Source organism: Candoia aspera, chromosome 2, assembly GCF_035149785.1.
Source record: "Candoia aspera isolate rCanAsp1 chromosome 2, rCanAsp1.hap2, whole genome shotgun sequence".
Classification (NCBI taxonomy): domain Eukaryota; kingdom Metazoa; phylum Chordata; class Lepidosauria; order Squamata; family Boidae; genus Candoia; species Candoia aspera.
In genome coordinates this window covers 64,362,068-64,380,376 of record NC_086154.1, presented here as the reverse complement: position 1 = coordinate 64,380,376, position 18,309 = coordinate 64,362,068, and the positions used below count along the sequence as shown (strand labels likewise).

Sequence of the window (18,309 nt, the reverse complement as noted above, 5' to 3'; positions counted from 1 at the left end):
TTTGCTTAACAGCCATTTGTTTAGCAATGGTTTGGACTTAAAACAGTGCTAAAACCTGACTTGCAACCAGTCCCCGCACTTAGGACTGTCGCAGTGTCCCCACAGACACGTGATCGCAATTCAGATGCTTGGCAACTGGTTTGCATTTACAACCGTCACAGCATCCCACAATCATGTGATCACCATTTTCGACCTTCCCAGCCGGCTTCCGGCAAGCAAAATCAATGGCGAACCGCATCGTTCGCTTAACGACTGCTGCAAAAATGGTCATAAAATCAGGTCAGATTCACTTAGCGAACACATTTCTTAGAGACTGAAATTCCGGTCCCAATTGTGCTTGTTAAGTGAGAACTACCTGTGTTGAATTTCTTAAAGTATGCCCATGCTTCCCTTCAACAACTGGGTGTGACAGCACAATCCAAGACAATCCACCAATAGCTTTATGAACTTTTGTCACTTAGTTGAACATTTCCTTACACCATTGTTATGCTATTTAGCAATCACAGCTATCTGGACAAATCACAAAATGCAAGAATAAAAAGTCTTAAACCAATGTAATATACATAATTAGTGTACAATAATTGTTCTTCCTGTCTCAGGGCAATTAAGGTTTCAGATGATGATTGCACGTTTGAATGGTATTCCATATTTTAAAAACACATTTCTGTGTACTTAGAACACCCTTTTGTTCCATTTCTGTTCATCATAGCACTATGTTAAGGAGAAAACTTGACAGATGTTTTCTCCATAATATGCCACATTTCTTTTTGTTGTTTGGTCTGTGTCCCCTCTCCCCTGGCCCTCTGTATGTTATTTTACAGTGTGTGTAGAAGCATAGCTGAAAATGTAAGCCAGCCCAGATAGGATAAAGATCTATATAATCTTGCAATCAGTTCTTCCAGTAGCCATACAAATGTTTCTGGGAAGCTTAAGCGAGACATGGGCTCAAAAAGTATCCTCTCTGAAAATAACATAAATTGGATATAAGAATGGCAACAGCACAGAGGCCAAAGGATCATTCTTTCGCTATATGCTTGCTATATAGCAGGAATATTTTCAATCTGCTTTGCAGAACTGTGCTTGACATCTTTTCTTAAAAGAACATCGGGTTAAATAAGATTGAACCATACTATTTGTCCCTATTATTATGCCTTCTGATTGACAGTAACTCTTCAGTCTCAGCTTTTGCATCTCCTCCAGTTTTGCTTAATTGGATGTTCTTTATCCACTCTTTCCAAACCACCAGTGTCAAGGACTGATGTAAAATGATACTGTAAATGGTTTTTACATATAATGGTTCCACATTCTGGTACTGAGCTCTGTTGCTTCAGTTGAACAACACAAAGAAGGAGTAAACAGGAGTAAACTCTTACAGATAATTTCTTTATGTGGAAATTTGAATTAACTGCAAGCATGTTGACTTTAATTGACTGCTGTTGGCAAAAGCTGCAATTGATCACTATATGTTCACTGAGTGAAATGAGTTGATGTAACTGCTTTAAATAAGATAGTGCGTGAGTCTATGTATTTATATGGACACCACAGTTTAGGGTTACGGTTTATGGACCTAAGTGAGATTAATAGTTTTTGAGCAATTCTGCCTGAACAATTGTCTCTTTCCCAGTAAGATATTCTCATCACCTGCACGGTTACATCAAGCTGGAAATGCACACAGTCTGGCTTTGACTTACTGCACGTATCCCTGGATTTGGGTATCTACTGAATGTATATTCAATATTTTTGCCTTCCTTTATTATACAGTAACTTGTTGGGTGCAAACTGATTGATTATGTGCATCAAGTCAGTGTTGATTCTTAGCAACTGTATAAATGGACTTGTATGATGATCTGCCTCCATCCTGGCCCTTCAGGTCTCCCAGCGCACCCATCCTTGCTACAATCAGGTCTATCCACCTTGCTCCTGGTCATCATCTCTTTCCTTCCACCTTTTCCAGGATTATAGAATTTTCCAGAGATTAGAATTTTTGTATAATGTGTCCAAAATACAGTAATTTGAGCCTGGTCTCACTTGTGCGTCAAGTGAGAACTGTGGATTGATTTGTTCTATGATCCATTTGTTTTCTTGACTATCCTTGATATTCTCAGGAGTTTTCTCCAATACCAAACATGTCAATACATTTCCTATCCTTAAAGTCCCAAGTTTTGCTTCCATAGGGTACCACTGGGGAAGCCATTGCCTGCATGATTCTGATATTGTAGATATAGGAACATCACAGCATCTTTTCCAAGGCCTTCATTGCTATCCTACCAAGTACTAGTCTGCAGCATATTTCTTGATTGCTGATTCCCTTACTATAGATAGTTGATCCTAAAATACTAGGTGAAACTATCTGCCACTTCAGTGTCTTCATTGTCAGTTCTAATGCTGATTGTATCTCTCTTCGTTAGTTTGGTCATCTTTATATTTAATTTTAGTCCCATTTTTTTTCACTGTGCTCCTTGACCTTCATTATTAGAGTTTACAAATCATTTACATTTTCCACTATAGTGTCATCAGCATAGTGCTGGTTACTGACATTTCTTCTTCCAACTTTAAAACCATGCTGCAGCCTCCCTCAATAATACATTCAGTATATGGGTTCAATAAATAAGGAAAGGGTACAGAGCCTTGTCTTACTCCTTTGCTGACCTGGATCCAGTTTGCTTTGCTGTGTTCCATATAGATTGTTAGTTCCTATCTTATGTATAGGTTGTGCATGAGGACAATGGGATGTTTTGGGATTCCCAGTTTGACATGATCAACAGAATAGAAGATATTTCTGTAATCAATGAATGCAAATACATGCTTTTATTTTGTCCGTTCTTGCATCTTACTGAACAAGTGGCCTGCACTTACACCAAGGACCCCGTTCTTTTGGGGCCATTGGGTATATTTGACATTTTGAGAGCATAGCATGGGCCTTCAAAGAAAATAGCTGAAAATACTCAGAAAATACCTGTCATGGTGGATGTAGTTAATTACAAGACATCCATTTACCTGGAGGCAAACTAGCAAACTGTTCCCCTGCCGTCCTTGTTAGGACCTAGGGTTTTCTATTATCCCAGCTTACCTTTTGTCCTTTTCTTTTCTGGGTGAGTACAGTGGGGACATTTACAAATAAAGCGTTGAACTGCAGCCAGCCACCATTTTTATTTTCCAAGAACACTGGTGGAGCCTATGTAGAACATTACATCTGAGTGTCATAAGACAATAGCCACAAGGTTCTTTCATGAAAAGAGCCTGTCAGTAAATTGTCATTGCTAGGAAATTCACCCATTGATTCATTTTGCCTTAACTAAGAAGCAGAACTCTTTTTCTTTGAGTTGCATTGGCCTCAGTCCTGACTGTTAACAAATCTAGTGACTTTCTTCCAGGCTTCAGCCTTCCTACTGAAGTATTCTGGTTCTTGGCTTGAAATGACTGCCATATAATGTATATTGTTGCATTTGAATAGTGCCTGTGTGGGAATGTATGTCTATATGTATTTAAAGAACTCATAAGGCCACCTGTCTCAGCTTAGTGGCTCTGGGCAACTAGCAATAAAGAAAATATAGAAGAAAATAGAATACAAAGTATGCAATACCATACAGTTGAAGCTACAAACAAAATTCTCCCATTATGAGATATACAGACAAAATTCTGTCATCATGAAATATACATTCCAGGCTCAACGAACATGCTGGCCCCTATGCCTAGGGGAAGAGCCAGGTCTTCAGTGTCTTCTGGAAAGCTAGTGGGGTTGGGGCCATCTGAATCTCGGGAAGACTTTTTCAAAGGGCACACACTGCAACAGAGAAGACAAACTTCCTGGGTCCAACATGACCCTCCAGGGACCCACTTTGCCAGATCTGCCCATTTGCCAGATCTGGTGGGATGAGTGGAAACAAGTGGTCTCAGCCCTGTGCCGTACAGAGCTTTATTAGTGCATCTTGAATTGCATCTTGAAGCTAATGCTGCTTCTGAATGCTCTTCATGTAGAGTACATTACAGTAGTCCAACTGGTGAATGGCTGTGAGAAGAGCCTCCCAATCCAAGAATGGGCACTATTGATGTACCAAATGGATTTGTTCCAAGGCCCTCCTGACCATGGCTGCCACCTGCTTCTCAAACAGGAGCCATAAGTCCAAAAGGGCCCCCAACTTGTGCATCAGTTTTGTCTGGGGGAGTGCTACCCAATCTAGAGTCAGAACAGCTCTAGACTGGGGAGACCTTAAAACCCACAACCCCTCACTCTCGCTAAGGTTGAGTCAGAGCCTGTTCCTCCCCATCCAGGACCCCACAGCTTCCAAGTATTGGGGAAGAACCTTGACTTGGAGGGCAAGGTATGTAAACATACAGTGATGATCAGTGTACTGATGATACTTAATCCCATCCCAATGAATAACTTCATTCAGCAGCTTCATGTAAATGTTAAATATGAGTGGGGAGAGAGTCAAGCCCTGAAGCACCCCACAAATCGGGCAGACCTCCCATCACCAATAACTGGAACTAGCTTTGGAGGAAGGAGGAGATCCATTGTAAAACTTTACCCTCCACAAACCCCCAAGCTGATCCAGAAGGATACCATGGTCAATGGTATTGAAGGCCACTGAAAAATCAAGGAGGGCAGGATGGATGTGCCACCCCCATCCTGAGTCCTCCAGAGGTGGTCAATAAGGGCAACTAATGTCTCAGTGCTACAACTTGACTTGAAACCTGAATGAAAGGGGTCCAGATAATCTGCTTCCCACAGAGCCCTTTGGACCTACCATCATCTCAACAACTTTCCCTGAAAAGGGAAGATTGGAGATTGACAACCATTGTCCAGTACTGTTGGATCCAGTGCAGCCTTTCTCAACCTGAAGTCTTCCAAATGTGTTGGGACTACAGTTCCTAGAATTCGCAGTTGGAAAGGCTAAATCAAGCATTTGCAGAAAGGCTCGGGGGAATGGAATATGTAGTTTATTAGAAGGCTGGAATACTTTTTGACATTATTTCTTCTTGTGAGATTTAGCAGGAGAGATCATGTACTTCACAGACTTGACTCACATATTACTCTGTCTCCTCCTAGGCTTTCTATCACCTTTATTATGTCCCAAAGGAAAAGAAGCAAGTGCATAAGTCGCAAACCTTTCCCTCTCTACCTTTTTAGATGGGTCATGTGTGGACCTGGCTGGAATCCAAAGAAGAATTCTTCACTGAGTCTGAGAAGAGCAGCTGCTGCAAATCTCTCTGCAGCTCTCCAGACTCTAGCTTAGACCTTGATCTGGAACTGAACAGCTGGCAGGAAACTGAAGAAGATGCTCAGGAGGAGTTAGAAGAGAGCAGCAGCCAAGAGGAGACCAGCCAGCTGGAAACTAGCGACTCCATGGCATGGGAATGTACTAACAAAGGAGAGCAAGATGAGAGTGGGAAATGCAAGCAGGAGGCCCTCTTGAGGTTTCTGTCTGAGGTATAGCAGCTAGTAGGTATGACTTCAGGTGCTGGGAGATGATGGTAGTTTGCTCAGTAGCTGAGATTAGGGAGCTCCGTAAAATGGATAGTCTGCCTACAGAGGCAAATTTCAGTGTGGGCAGAAGTCAGGATGGGCAAAAGTTAATAATTTCTGCTATTTCAAAAATAAAGCTGAGTAATGGTGTGTGTTATCTGCTTATAGGGGGCCTAATTCTGATAGAGATCTAGTATTATTGAAGCCTTATACTTTTTCTCTGTATTTATCAGGGGTTAGCAAAATGACTTCCAATGGATCCCCAAAGGTACTTTTACCTCTCCCAAAATAAAATAAAAATTGCTGAAATCTCTTTGGGATTTTTTTCCAGTCTCATGCAATCTTTTATGACAATTTAATGTCTTGTCCTTTTTTGGCACCTGGACCATCACACTAAATAATGTGTGGTGATGCTCTCTGGAGGCCTGAAAAGATTGCTAACCTCTAAGAATATATATTATTCCAGGGCAGCCATCCTCAGCTTAATGTACTCTATATATGACTAACAACAACTCTTAGTTTCTAGCCAGCACATATCCGCTGTACAAATCCTGGAGGGTTGGGGGAGGGGAATTGCCACGTTAGGGATGTGGTCTCAGTGTCACTGCAAAGCATGCTCATTAAGAGCAAAGAACATAATGCCTGAAAGAAAAAAAACCCTCAGGTGTGCTTTGCTGAGAGTGGTTTTAACAACAATCCTCCACTGTTAACTTCTCACCCTCTGTTCCAGGTGACGTATTTGATGGAGCCCGTTTGTGTTGGCAGCCCATACTTGGCACAGGGCCCTCAGGTTTTCTCTGGCGTTGGAGAGCAGAATGGAAGGGTTGCCGTGGCTCACAAAGGAGACACAGAGGGATCGCTTGTCCACAAAGAGGAAGAACTGGGGCAGGAAAGTCATTTACAGATTTTTAAAAAGCAAGCTAGGGAGAGATCTGCTTCCCAGAGAAGGGGAAATTGGGCACTGCAGGTCTTGGAAGGGCTTCCAGTCATGAACTGGGAAGCAGAGGAAGGACTTCCTGATCTGTGCGAGGAACCTGGATGCTCTCAGTTTCGGGATAGCCAGTTCGATGAGGATTCAGGAAAGAAGGTCCTGCACTACCTGATGGCCAGTACAGCAGAAACGGATGTAGATGAGGCTTCGTCGTCTTTAGAACTTATGAAGCAGACTCCATGTGAATGGAAAATACTGAAGAAAGAGAGATCGCCGAGTATAATGGTGAGCTATGGCCTTGCTCAGAACACTGCTTTTTAACTAGATAGATTACTAAGTTAGGATGATCACAGGAGAATCCTATCTTTTGCATTTGGGGACTGCTAGATGTCCAGCTCCTAAGGTGTCAGTCAGAAGGCATTGCTTCACTGCTCCATCTTGCCCTCCTTAACTACATTTTGTGGGAAGTAAAAGGGTTTTTTGAACCCCTTGAAAGTTCCACACTGAGGCATGCCAACTGTACAAGAAAACCCCATTAAGAAGTCCTTTCATTTCACCAGCTGAAGGGAGAGATTGTATTCTTTTGAAAAGGCCAATCTAGAGAAATGCAGCCTGACAACAACCAAAGGAAAGTGGAAATAGTGTGTTAGTAGTGGGACAAAAGAAAGTGAGAGCAAAAGTCTTCGTAACTTAGCTGGGTGTATTTATTACTATTTATTTATAAAATTACTAGTTGCTTTTTCATTATTAAAGGTAATCAACCAATCATGAACAATTTAACATAACAGCAAACTCTATTTTTAAAAAAAAATAATGTGAAAAGCTCTAAACCATAGGACAGTAGTACCACTAATACATGAATGAATAGGGATGTCCTAAGCATAAGGGACTCCAAAAGTATTAAAGCTGAAAATCTAAGAGTCTCAGCACCAACAATGTCTGAACAGGAAAAGAATTCCCCAGCCAAGCTGTTTGTGCTGGAAATGACTGCTTTGGGCTGCTGCATAGAGATGGTGCCTTCCAGAGGGCATCCTAAATATAATTTAGCTGATGGTCAAGCAAATATGAGAAGGTACTTGGTTAAATGTCTAGACCCTAAAACACACAGAGTTTTGTATGTCATTACAAATTACCTTGCTGGGATTAGTTGCAGATTCTGGGCCAATTTAAGGGCAATCCTACATACAGCACATTGCAATAATCTTGAGGTTACCAATGAATGGGTCACTGTGGCCAAATTATTCCTATCAAACAGTGCTTCCCAAACTTGGGTAAATTACCCAAAATTGGGTAGAAGTGTTTTTTCTTTGGGTAGCGACACATGAACCCATTACCCAATCACAACAGGGACATTTACATTGACTTAAAGATTGCCATGTGTGCTCAAATATATTCAAAAATCTCCCAAGGTAAGTTGTTGAAATGACATAAAGATCTTTCAATGATATTATCTTTATAATACAGGTAGTCCTCGAGTTACAACAATTCATTCAGCGACCGTTCAAAGTTACGACGGTGCTGAAGGAAGGGACTTATGACCAGTCCTCGAAGTTCCGGCCATTGCAGCACTCCTGCGGTCATGTGAACAAAATTCATGTTATGGTCATGCTATGTTTTCTTCTGAACATGTCTCTAAGAACGAAAAGAAGCACCACAATATGGTGCTCTGAACGTCACACAGATAGTCCATAAGGATATTGTGGTCAACAGTACCAAAAGCCACAAAAGGCTAAGAAGAATAAATGAAGCTGCATTCCCCCTGTTTGTCTTACTCATCAATCAGGGTAAACAAGGCTCATTCAACTCCATCATCTAGGACTGAACCCAGAGTGAAAGAAACAGAGGAATACATTTCTTTCAAGAGTGCCTGCAGCTTTACAATCTTCACCCTCTCAAATAGCTTCACTAAAAAGGATATATTAGCCAATGGATGGTAGTTCTTAAAATCTAAGAAATTCATAAAGGTTATTTTTTTTGAGGGGTGGGCACATTACCAACTCCTTCAAGGTGTTTGGCACTACTCCTCCCACAGAGCAGCATTTTCCACACTGGAGCTTCATGGCTGGACTTCATGGGGTAAAGATACTTCCTCCAGTCGGTAGCCTTGTATCTTTCATTGTGAGCATGTATGAACTTGGTTCAGAATTCCTACTGCTGTTTTGCCAAGTGTTTCATTCCTGTTATGTGTTCATCAGGAGGTGGCTGTGGAAAACCCTGAAGATCAAGCTGAGGACTGGAAAGACAGTGATTTCCATTTGAGTTATAGCAATGATGACTCCTGTCCTTGTGGAACACCCCCAATAAGCTCTCCTTCCACAAGTACAGCCTCCTTGCCTTTGTAAGTAATGCTAACATGGAGTCTGAATGGAATTATCTCTCTGCTTTATGCCTGCTGCTTTTAAGTTAATGGCACAACACTATACAGGTCTATTTAGAAATAATTCCCATTGAGTTCAGTAGGACAATCCTCCTAGATAAGTGGATATTGCCACCTAAAACTCTCTAGAGAGGGGGACTGAGGCCACTTTATAAATGTCCTGGCCAACAAAGGAGGGAGAAAAGGGTACCAAGAATCAGAAGTGAAGAGTGCTACTAGAAAATGACTTTGATTTTCTGGAGACAGAATAAGTGGCTTCCAACAAGTATTAGTATAAGCAAAGTGCAGGGGGAGGAAGCATAAATGACTGATGCATCCTGTTTTATGACTGCTAAAGACTGAATGAAATAAAAGATGCATCCCATACATTTCCAGCAAGAATGAATGTTCTATATATTCTTTTGGGGGAGATGGGCGGTAATTAAATTAGAATAATTAATAAATGAATGAATGAATGAATGAATGAATGAATGAATGAATGAATGTTCTATGAATGTTCTATGTTTAAGGAGTGGCAACGTGCACAAAATTTCCGAATTTTCAGTGGGGAAATTTTTGCCTCTCAGATTTTTGAGAAGATTTTAATTTATGATTAAACAATAGCTTTGAATCAGAACAATTGTGTGGGTTGGTTGAGTTGTACAACTCTCTTCAGTGAAGGAATAACTAATACTAGCTTTGGTAGCTCAATAACACATTTCATATGATTTTTTTAAAAAGTGCTGTTTATTTATTCACCTTATTATTTATTTATTAAATCAATTTATATGGCTACCCATCTTGCAAATGCGACTCAGCTGCCCAGACACATTAAAACAATAGAAAAAGTGATATTAGCAAAGGATAAAAAAACCCACAACGGCCAAGCAAAACAACTGACAAAGACCTGTCAGTGGGCCATCTCGCCTTCCGTCCTTCAGGCCCTGGAGCACACCCAGGGCTTCAATGTTTTACCAAAGGACAGAGGGTTGGCACCAATCTGATCTCAGGGGGATATGGGGTTGCAGAAGGTAGGAGCTGTGACAGAAGAGGCTTCCGAGGTCCCATAAGATGACATTTTTTAATTGAAGGGACCTGCCATTTGCCATCATCTATCCTTCCTACCTTCCTCCTTTCCCGTTCACTAATACAAATGAATATTTTTGATTTCTTCTCCATCCAGGATGCACTTGAGCCAAGATGATCCACTTCAACAACATTTGCTCTTCAAGAAAACTCTGTTGTCTATCTGGAAGATGGTTGCTGGCCATAGGTAAGCTACTGACATTTAGGGAGGAGAAGAGGACTAAAGTGTCTTCTAGAATAGAAATCTGCAAGAAAGTCTGTACTGATCATCATGCCCAAAACTGGCTGCCAGTCAGCTATTGAACCAGATTTGAAGTTTTTGCATATTATGTGTTGTGGGCTGATGGGCTGTCTTCACCTCAGAGAGCTGACTGATCACTTATACCATGAGAGGAAGTCCCATTGCATGCTCTGAAATTGGGAGAATCTGTCCCTCTTGAAATCTGTGAGGTCCATACTTAACACTTAAATGCCCATTGAAGGTTTCCATCTTAATTTAGGCCGTCTTTCAACGAATGTTTGGAGAAATGCTTTGGGGGGGAATCTGCTTTTGTTCTGTGTGTTTTATATTCTATAAGCTACGTTCAAATGCTTTTGTATACGAAGTGATATAAAAATACAGTTAACACCACCAACATTTGAAATATTACTCTGCTGTTGTAGTATCATGATTCTGAGCTGATTGGAGGAGTTGACTTTCATCCTTCCAGCTTTTAATCACGGCAGTCCCAACCACACAGGAAAGGATGGGATATGCTTGCTAGCCCACTTGTTGTCTTCCTCCCCTAGATACAGCGGCCCCTTCCTGAAGCCCGTTTCAGAGAAGCAGGCTCCTGGTTACAAAGATGTGGTCAAAAGGTCAGTGAGGAAGAGGGGAGAGCTGGTAGGGGACGTGATTTTCATTAGCTTTTCCTCCTCTGTCTCTGTCCAGTGCTTATGAGAACTGTTCCCCTTTAGAAATCAGGAAAGAGTTTTTTCTCCGCAATGTATTTTGTAATCCTAAATTAGAGAATTCCCTTGATTTCTGTTTTGCCATTGCAATAAATTGTTCCTCCTGTACTACTCTTTACAATCCAGATTAGATGGGTGTCCAGAAGTTCTGGAGCTCTGCCACTCCACCATCCATTCCATTTCCAAATAATTCCTAATACAGTTTAAACTTAAGCCACCTTTCCCCTGCTTTGGCCTCCCTATCCATAACTCCCTAGTGCGTTTAGCTTACAGATAGTCCTTGACTTACAACAACTGGGACCGGAATTTCCATCCTAAGCAATGCGGTCATGAAGCGTAATCACATCACTTAGTGACAGCAATCACTGCAGTCCCAGTTGCCGTCATTAGCTGAACCCACAGTCATTAGGCAAGGCAACTTCCTGCCGGCTTCCCACAACCAGTCGGTGGGGAAGCCAGCAGGAAGTTGCAAGTCCCAGGCTGGCAGGTAGGTGAGTGGCTGCTGCCAGGTGGGGGAGGGTGTGAGAGAGTGCGTGGGGATGGTGTGTGAGAGGCACCACGCAGGTCAGGAAGGGTGCATGGAGTGCAGTGTGGGTCGGGAAGGGGGTGTGGGGGGTGCGTGAGGGGTGCCATGTGGGTCGGGGGTGCTCAGGGTACAGTTTGGGAAGGGGGTGCAGGGATGTGCAAGAGGTGCTATGCAGGTCAGGGAGGGTAAGCAGGGGTGCAGCACAGGTCAGGAAGAGTGCATGGGGGGGTGAGTAGCCTGCTCGGTGCGAGCGCAGAGGGGCTGGGGAGGGTGTGTGGGTGGGGGAGACTTACCCCAGTGACTTGTGACCTTCCCTGCCAGCTTCCCCATTCACTTTCTGGGGAAGCCGGCAGGGAAGGTAACAAATGGCAATCATGTGATTGCGGGGTGCTTGGCAACTGGTTGTAAATGTGAACAGGTTACCAAACACCCAGATTGCAATCGTGACCACGATGTGCTGCAATGGCTGTAACTTCGGGGGCTGGTCCTAAGTCCCTTCGTTCAACACCATTGTAACTTTGAACAGTCGCTGAATGAGTGGTCGTAAGTCAAGGACTACCTATAGTAAAAGTACAGGGAGAACCTTCAGCCAGTCATTGTTCAGTCTGAGTAAGCCAGTAGGTGAGCTCTGAGACCAACCAATGCCAACCACTGAGTTTCTTACCCCCCACAATCCTTCTAACCCCAAAATAGTTTGAGCTCCCCAGTGCACTATTCTGGCAAACCTATGAAATGCGTAATCCCAGTAAATTCGGATAGTGTAGCTGCATTTGAGGTCTTCCCCCCTGAACTGTGAAACAGCGGTGGAAGCATGGCAAGTAGCCTGACAAATATAAAAGGAAAATGCCTGCAACGTAGGTTTATCTCACTGGGACAAAAATTTAAGCTGTAGCAGAAATGCAAGAGGGGAAGAAAATCTGGGTTTTAAGTAGGAGAGAAGAAGTAAAATTATTAGGACATAGGAGCACTTTACTACTAATTTGCTGTCAATATCATGTGATAAGTGAGGGTGCATACAGTAGCAGAGATATGGGACAATCATTGTGTGGTAGCTTCTCTGCAGCCATGGCAGTTGTGACCAAATGCCAAACTAAATATGATCCATGGTTTGTGTCCTTATACTTTTTTCTCTCCAACTATTTGGAAGGTAGGATATGGATTGGTACTGCAAAGCTGGGCAGCCTTTTCTGGCTTGAATAGCTTTTTCATTGCATCTGCTATTAACCATTGATTGGTTCCGGTGTTTTATCTCTCTTCCCCCCTCTACACACATACACATGTAGATAACAGCAGTTTTGAAAGGGAGGGAGCGGTGACTTTTATCCAGGAAATACTGGGACATGGTTAAGCCTGTCTCCCTGAGAACAATAGGCATGAATCAAAGCTCTGGAGATGGGTAGGAGAGACAGTTACTTTAAAGAAAAGCAAAGTAGGACAACAGACTGAAGTCCAGTGTAAGATGCCATCCATCAGTGTTTGTTGTGTTCTCTGAAAAAATAATGGAACTTCTTCCCATGAAAAAGTGGATATTTCAATCAAGAGAGCTAATTGGGTCACTAAATTACAGTTCTCCCAGCTTCCATTACTGTACATGTGTCACTCAGCTCAATACTGAAAGAGGTTTCACAGCACAGCTACTGTTTCCTGAATTTCCACTACAGTATTTGCAAGTAATTCGCAAGTAAGGTGTTTGCATGTCTTAAATTTCCTTCTTGCCACACATTCCTTTTTCAAAATGGCACCTCATGAAGCTGATGAAAGGATTGTAATCCACAAAAGCTTATGCTATAAAAAAATTATTAGTTTTCAAATATTTGCTATTTTTTAAGTCAAGTCTTCAATTTCTTTTGCTTAGTAGTGTTTACTCCTTTTCTATGTTTCATACAGTGTTGCTTATCCCCAAAGTGTGACAGATATAGCCTTGAAGGTGCCATAACATTTGTTTTTGTTTTTGCTTCAGTATAACTATTTCTCTGAGATACAATATAATTGTAAACTGATCCTACGCATACTTGAAAGTACTGTACATTCCGTAAATATCAATGCGGCATACTCGTAAGGGAATGTATTTAGAATTGCAGTTACTTTACCATTAGAGGTTGAGTGCTCATTGAAAACCTAGTCTAAAGTGTTCTGGGTTACAGGTATCCTGTAACGCAAATGACAGTTACATATCTAATTGCTTTTATTAGCCTAATTTTATTTTGATTTCTCACTAGTTTTGGCATGTTGATAATGGAAAAAGTTCTGGGAAGCAGCCTTTTTATTTTGCAGCTCTGTAAGTTGCTATATAAAGCTGAACTCTTGCTTTTTCCTGCCTTTCTGAAGACCAGTGGATCTTTCCTCCATAAAGAGAAACCTGTCTAAAGGCCGGATCCAGCACATGGTCCAATTCCAACGCGACCTCATGCTGATGTTTCAGAACGCCATCATGTACAATAATGCCAACCACCACATCCATCGCATTGCTGTGGAGATGCAGCAGGAGGTGCTGGAGCAACTCCAAATGCTGGGTGAGGCACTCCTGTGCTCAGAAGAAATGCGAGGATTTGTGAGAAGGTAAGATACTCATCTCTGAGCAGGAGAAATCTCACTCCTTATTCCTTGATTAGGGTCTCATGGCTGAAAAGCAAAGGGTGGTTTTATCCCAATCATTTTCTTCCCCTTAGCAATAGTTCCCCTGCTTGTGTCTCCCAAATATAAATGGCATTATCTCAACACCAGGAGCCTTTTCCTTCCTTAACTCTTTCTAAAACAAGTATGCCTGTTTTTAGGGTATGATTTTTATTCTCAGTGGGAACTCTTACCTTCACAAGGAACACAAATGATGTTTCTGCAGCAGAGCTACTGTAGAAGCTGTTCTGGGACACTGTAACTCCTTGGAAATGTGGAAGTTTTACTTTCCTCTCTCTTCTGCAGGTTCTGACGAAGCAGTGAAAAAAACCTACTGCATGTTGAGAAGTTAGAGATCAAGCCTGTTTCCTGAAGTCTTACTCTAAGGAAAAAGTTGTTTGTTTGTTTGTTTGTTTACTAGCTTAGCACTGCCTGACACCTCACTTCCTTTCCCTAAGACTCTTCATGATTCTTCATGATAGAATGTATGTCCTATTCTGTTCATGGGGAGACTCATTTAACATCTGCAAATTCATTGGTTTCTTAGACAATAATAAAGATACTGTGTTTCTTTTACTGTTTGCTTCTGAAACATTACTGTCTCCTGGCTCAGAATTCTTAACTAAAACTTGGGATAAGAAATGAAGATAAGCAGTAGGCCCTAACACAAGTGAAAGTTTGCTGATGGAACAATATCCAAACAATTGGTCCCCTTTTTGATAGTATGTACTCAGAAGCAGCTGCAAAATATTTGTTTCAATAAAATAAATATTTACATTGTCTCATGACAGTTGCAGAACTTTTTTATTTTATTTCTCCAAAGCATACTTTAAAAGCACATTTTTAAAAAGGATAGTTATTTTTATTGAATTGAAAGAGTGTATCACCTGCAAAATGAGTGGGGTCGAGGGAGGATTTGAAAAACATGATAGTATCCTTATCACACAAGTGGCTTAGTGACCATTGTGGAGTCTCCTTCAGTGTGACATCCATGGTTATCTCAATTAACTGAATTAAGGGGAAAAAACCTATATTTCCCAAGCTTTTCCGGAAGGAAGGAAGGAAGGAAGGAAGGAAGGAAGGAAGGAAGGAAGGAAGGAAGGAAGGAAGGTTTGTCCAGAGTTTCCATTTTTTCCTCCTGCCTTGACATCTCTCAGGAGTGGTGTTTTCAGATAAGATGTCTGATGGAACTGTTCTGCTTCAGGTTGACTATCCTGAGAGCTCCAGAGAAAGTTGTCTTCCACTTGTAAGCCGCCTGGCTTTTCCCACTTCAGTTTCTAAGCTGTTAAGATGGCAAAGAGCACAGAGTGGGCTTATGGTAGACCATATGTCATGTCAGTGGTGAAGCACATGACACATCTCCTATCCTCTCTCCAGCTTCATATGTTTATAATTCCTGTATTACTAATACTGTAGAGTAATGGGAACATCTGTTTGCCAATACTGATTTAAAATGTACCATTTTGCATTCTGAAGTCACTTAAACTACAGTACTATTACGGCTGTAGGAATAACTTGTAATGTGCTTTTGTGATTCTGATGAGGAGCACATTTCCTTTGGAATAAGCATAATCTAAACTATGGTAAAGGATAATATATTTTAAATGGAAACATAATAAAAACAATCACCTGTAACCTTATATATGCCTAGCAGGTTACTTGACCATATAATATTTTTTAAAAGGAAAAGAATGATACAAGAGTCAGTGTCAGCTTTCATGAGCCCCATACTGGCCCAAATATGCATTTCTGGCTTTATGGGTAAGAATAGCCTCTTGTGGACAATACGGTCTGCAGCTCTAATCAAGTCCAAACAGGCCCTAGGTGTTCCTGGAAAGTATCATTCTGAATAGGGACTGTGTGGTACACTAAGAAACGCTTTCAAATCCCTGTGGGTGCCCTTAGCCTAACCATTTGAAATACAGTACAGAAATGATGCAAAGCTTTTCAGTGGCTCTATTTACAGAACCTGCTAAGCCTAGGTTACTGAATTAATCCTTTTTTTTTTGTTCACATAATACACTAACTCTTTGTGTTTGTGGAATACAGACAACAAACGATAGGCTTGCCAGGTAATCTGTAAATTGGAGGTCCTAGCTTGTATAAAATAGTGTATGTCTGGTTTAAAACTGGGTTTGGGGTATTTATTCATTTTATTTTTATCCCGCCTTTATTATTTTTATAAATAACTCTAGGCAGCAAACATACCTAATATTCCTTCCTCCTCCTATTTTCCCCACAACAACCACTTTGTGAGGGGAGTTGGACTGAGAGGGAGTGACTGGCCCAAGGTCACTCGGCTGGCTTTCATGCCTAAGGCAAGACTAGAACTCACAGACTCCTGGTTTCTAGCCCAGCACCTTAACCACTAGACCAAACTGGCTCTCGGGTATGTTTGTGGCACTGGCCAAAATGTGACTGGAATGGTCTTTACAGTAAGCAAGGAATGGCGTGTGTGGCACAGTTGAATAACCTAGTTTGTGCCTTCTCTGTCTTACCAAAAGGTGTTATGTGAAAGCCTTGATGACCCAAAAGGGGGCAAAGGGCAATACCTATGGGCCCATCTGCTGATGGTCAAGGCTTATGGAAGATGATGACTTGGAATGTAAGATGAATAAATGATAGCATAATTTAAGAGGTAGATGAAAGAGTGTTCTTTCTTTTTTGTTCACACCCTGGTGACAACTCCTTTGTATGTGCATGCAGTACCTGTACAAAAGGGGCAGGGTTTGAATTGCACCTCCACCTCCAATCTTGCAGATTTTGACTTGCTGCTGCAGACATTGCTGCTCCTTAATTCAATCACCTATTTTCCTGGGATCATGTGGCTACTGCGTGAGCACAGTAAAAGAAACGCTTTCTTTAAGGAACCACCCACAGATGCAGTACATGTCACCCCTGCTTGCTCTGAAGCATCTTTTTGGCTTCAGAGGTCAAGCACTGCACTTCCTTAGTCTCTTCATATGTACACAAGGCAAAGTAATCAATATAAATGTAAATGCTTGATTGATCTGATTGTTCATAATGAAAAGTTGAGAGCATTAGTAAAGGATTCAAGGGTGACAAAAGGTTATGAATACTGTATGGGACAGACCATTGTTCAGTAGTATCAAGAAAGGATCTTGAGGGAAAATGGACAGGGAAGAAAAGGGTAAGAGAAGTGAAAGAAAGAGAAGTGAAAGTAGAATGATTTTAGTGAAGTATGGGCCTGCATAAAAGGATGGTATGATGGATAAATCTCCTTAAAGAATGAATGGAAAATGGATGTAAGGAAAGAGGATATGGAAGCTGCTTGGAACAGTGTGGAAAATTGACATTAGAGGCTGTCATGTATGTGTGAAGTGTCACATGAGAAACGATGCTTGGTGGAACAATAAAGTGAAAAAGGCTGTGAAAGAGGGAAAATACATATAATTAATGAAAGATATTTATGACTTTTTTTTTCTGTGTAACATTTTCTCCCCAAAAGGAAGTAATTACCTTTAATTTACCTTTAGGTAAACCTGGCAAGTGCAACCACTAATGACTTTACTGTGCGACAGTATAAAATCTTATGTACATTTTAACGGTGCTTTTACCCCCCTGAGCCCTACTTTTTTTTTTTAAACACCGGAGAGCAAGGCCAGGATTGTGCTTCCAAATTTGGTGCGTCCGGAAGCAACATGGTTTCGAGACTGCAATTTCAGGAGCTGTGGAGTCCTTGGTGCTCTCTGAGCTTAGTGGTTTGCTTGCTGATCGGTCTCTCCTTGGGACGAAAATGGGCAAATAGCTGGAAAAGCGAAGGCGCTTCACAGGGAAGACCAACCTCCTATAAGCCCCCAAACTAAACAAAGCGAGCCCCGCCCCCTCAGCCAGTACGAAAGGAGGCCCAGCAGGACTGGAAATCAATTTCTGCGTCGCATTGGCTTCTCGGTGGCCGCGTCCTGGGCGGCGATTGGCTCCTGCGTGCCCCGTTCTCTGATTGGTTGAGCTGATTGGCCGCGAGGTTTGAAACAAGTGAGAAAAGAAAATAGAAGAAGCTGGAGGATCGAGCAGGCGGTGGCGTTGGGTGGCTGAACGGGCTGGAGGAGGGAAGTGGAAGCACCAGGTGAGACCATATTTGATCTCCTAGATCTCGTCGCTTACGCTGGAGGAAGTCCCAGGGTGGGCACTCCCAGCGCCTGATTTATGACGGACCACGCGGCCTCTTGATTTCTGTAACGGCTCCAAGGTTGGTTTTACGGGTTTTCTTACGTTCCTTCGGAATTAAAGGAATGAGCGTGAGCGGTCTAATATTCCTGGACCGATGTTGGCTCCTTAAGAAAAACGGTGCCTTGTTCACATGTCGTAGCCCAGGCAGCAAGATGTGTAGGTTGAGCCTACCTCTTTTATCACAGGAT

The 18,309-nt window shown here is 42.0% G+C and overlaps 1 protein-coding gene and 1 long non-coding RNA gene across 2 annotated transcripts in view; one reads left to right on the top strand and one right to left on the bottom strand.

Moving 5' to 3' along the window:
* Window positions 1–18,309, bottom strand: part of LOC134489402 (uncharacterized) — a 279,530-nt gene that overhangs the window by 50,544 nt on the left and 210,677 nt on the right. The gene's annotated exons all lie outside the window — the stretch shown is intronic.
* Window positions 4,968–14,030, top strand: LOC134489394 (bromodomain-containing protein 8-like). Its single transcript, XM_063292048.1, has 6 exons — window positions 4,968–5,431; window positions 6,198–6,683; window positions 8,594–8,736; window positions 9,938–10,027; window positions 10,630–10,698; window positions 13,646–14,030. Exons 1-6 carry the CDS (start codon window positions 5,132–5,134, stop codon window positions 13,878–13,880), a joined length of 1,323 nt encoding a protein of 440 aa, XP_063148118.1. The 5' UTR covers window positions 4,968–5,131; the 3' UTR covers window positions 13,881–14,030.

What these genes read in the sequence shown, in the direction of transcription:
- LOC134489394 (XM_063292048.1), top strand. Translation starts at nt 5,132, where the DNA reads ATGGGTCATGTGTGGACCTGGCTGGAATCCAAAGAAGAATTCTTCACT. An exon ending in AGTACAGCCTCCTTGCCTTT is followed by an intron (nt 8,737 to 9,937) that starts GTAAGTAATGCT and finishes TTCTCCATCCAG; the next exon opens with GATGCACTTGAGCCAAGATG. An exon ending in AAGATGGTTGCTGGCCATAG is followed by an intron (nt 10,028 to 10,629) that starts GTAAGCTACTGA and finishes TTCCTCCCCTAG; the next exon opens with ATACAGCGGCCCCTTCCTGA.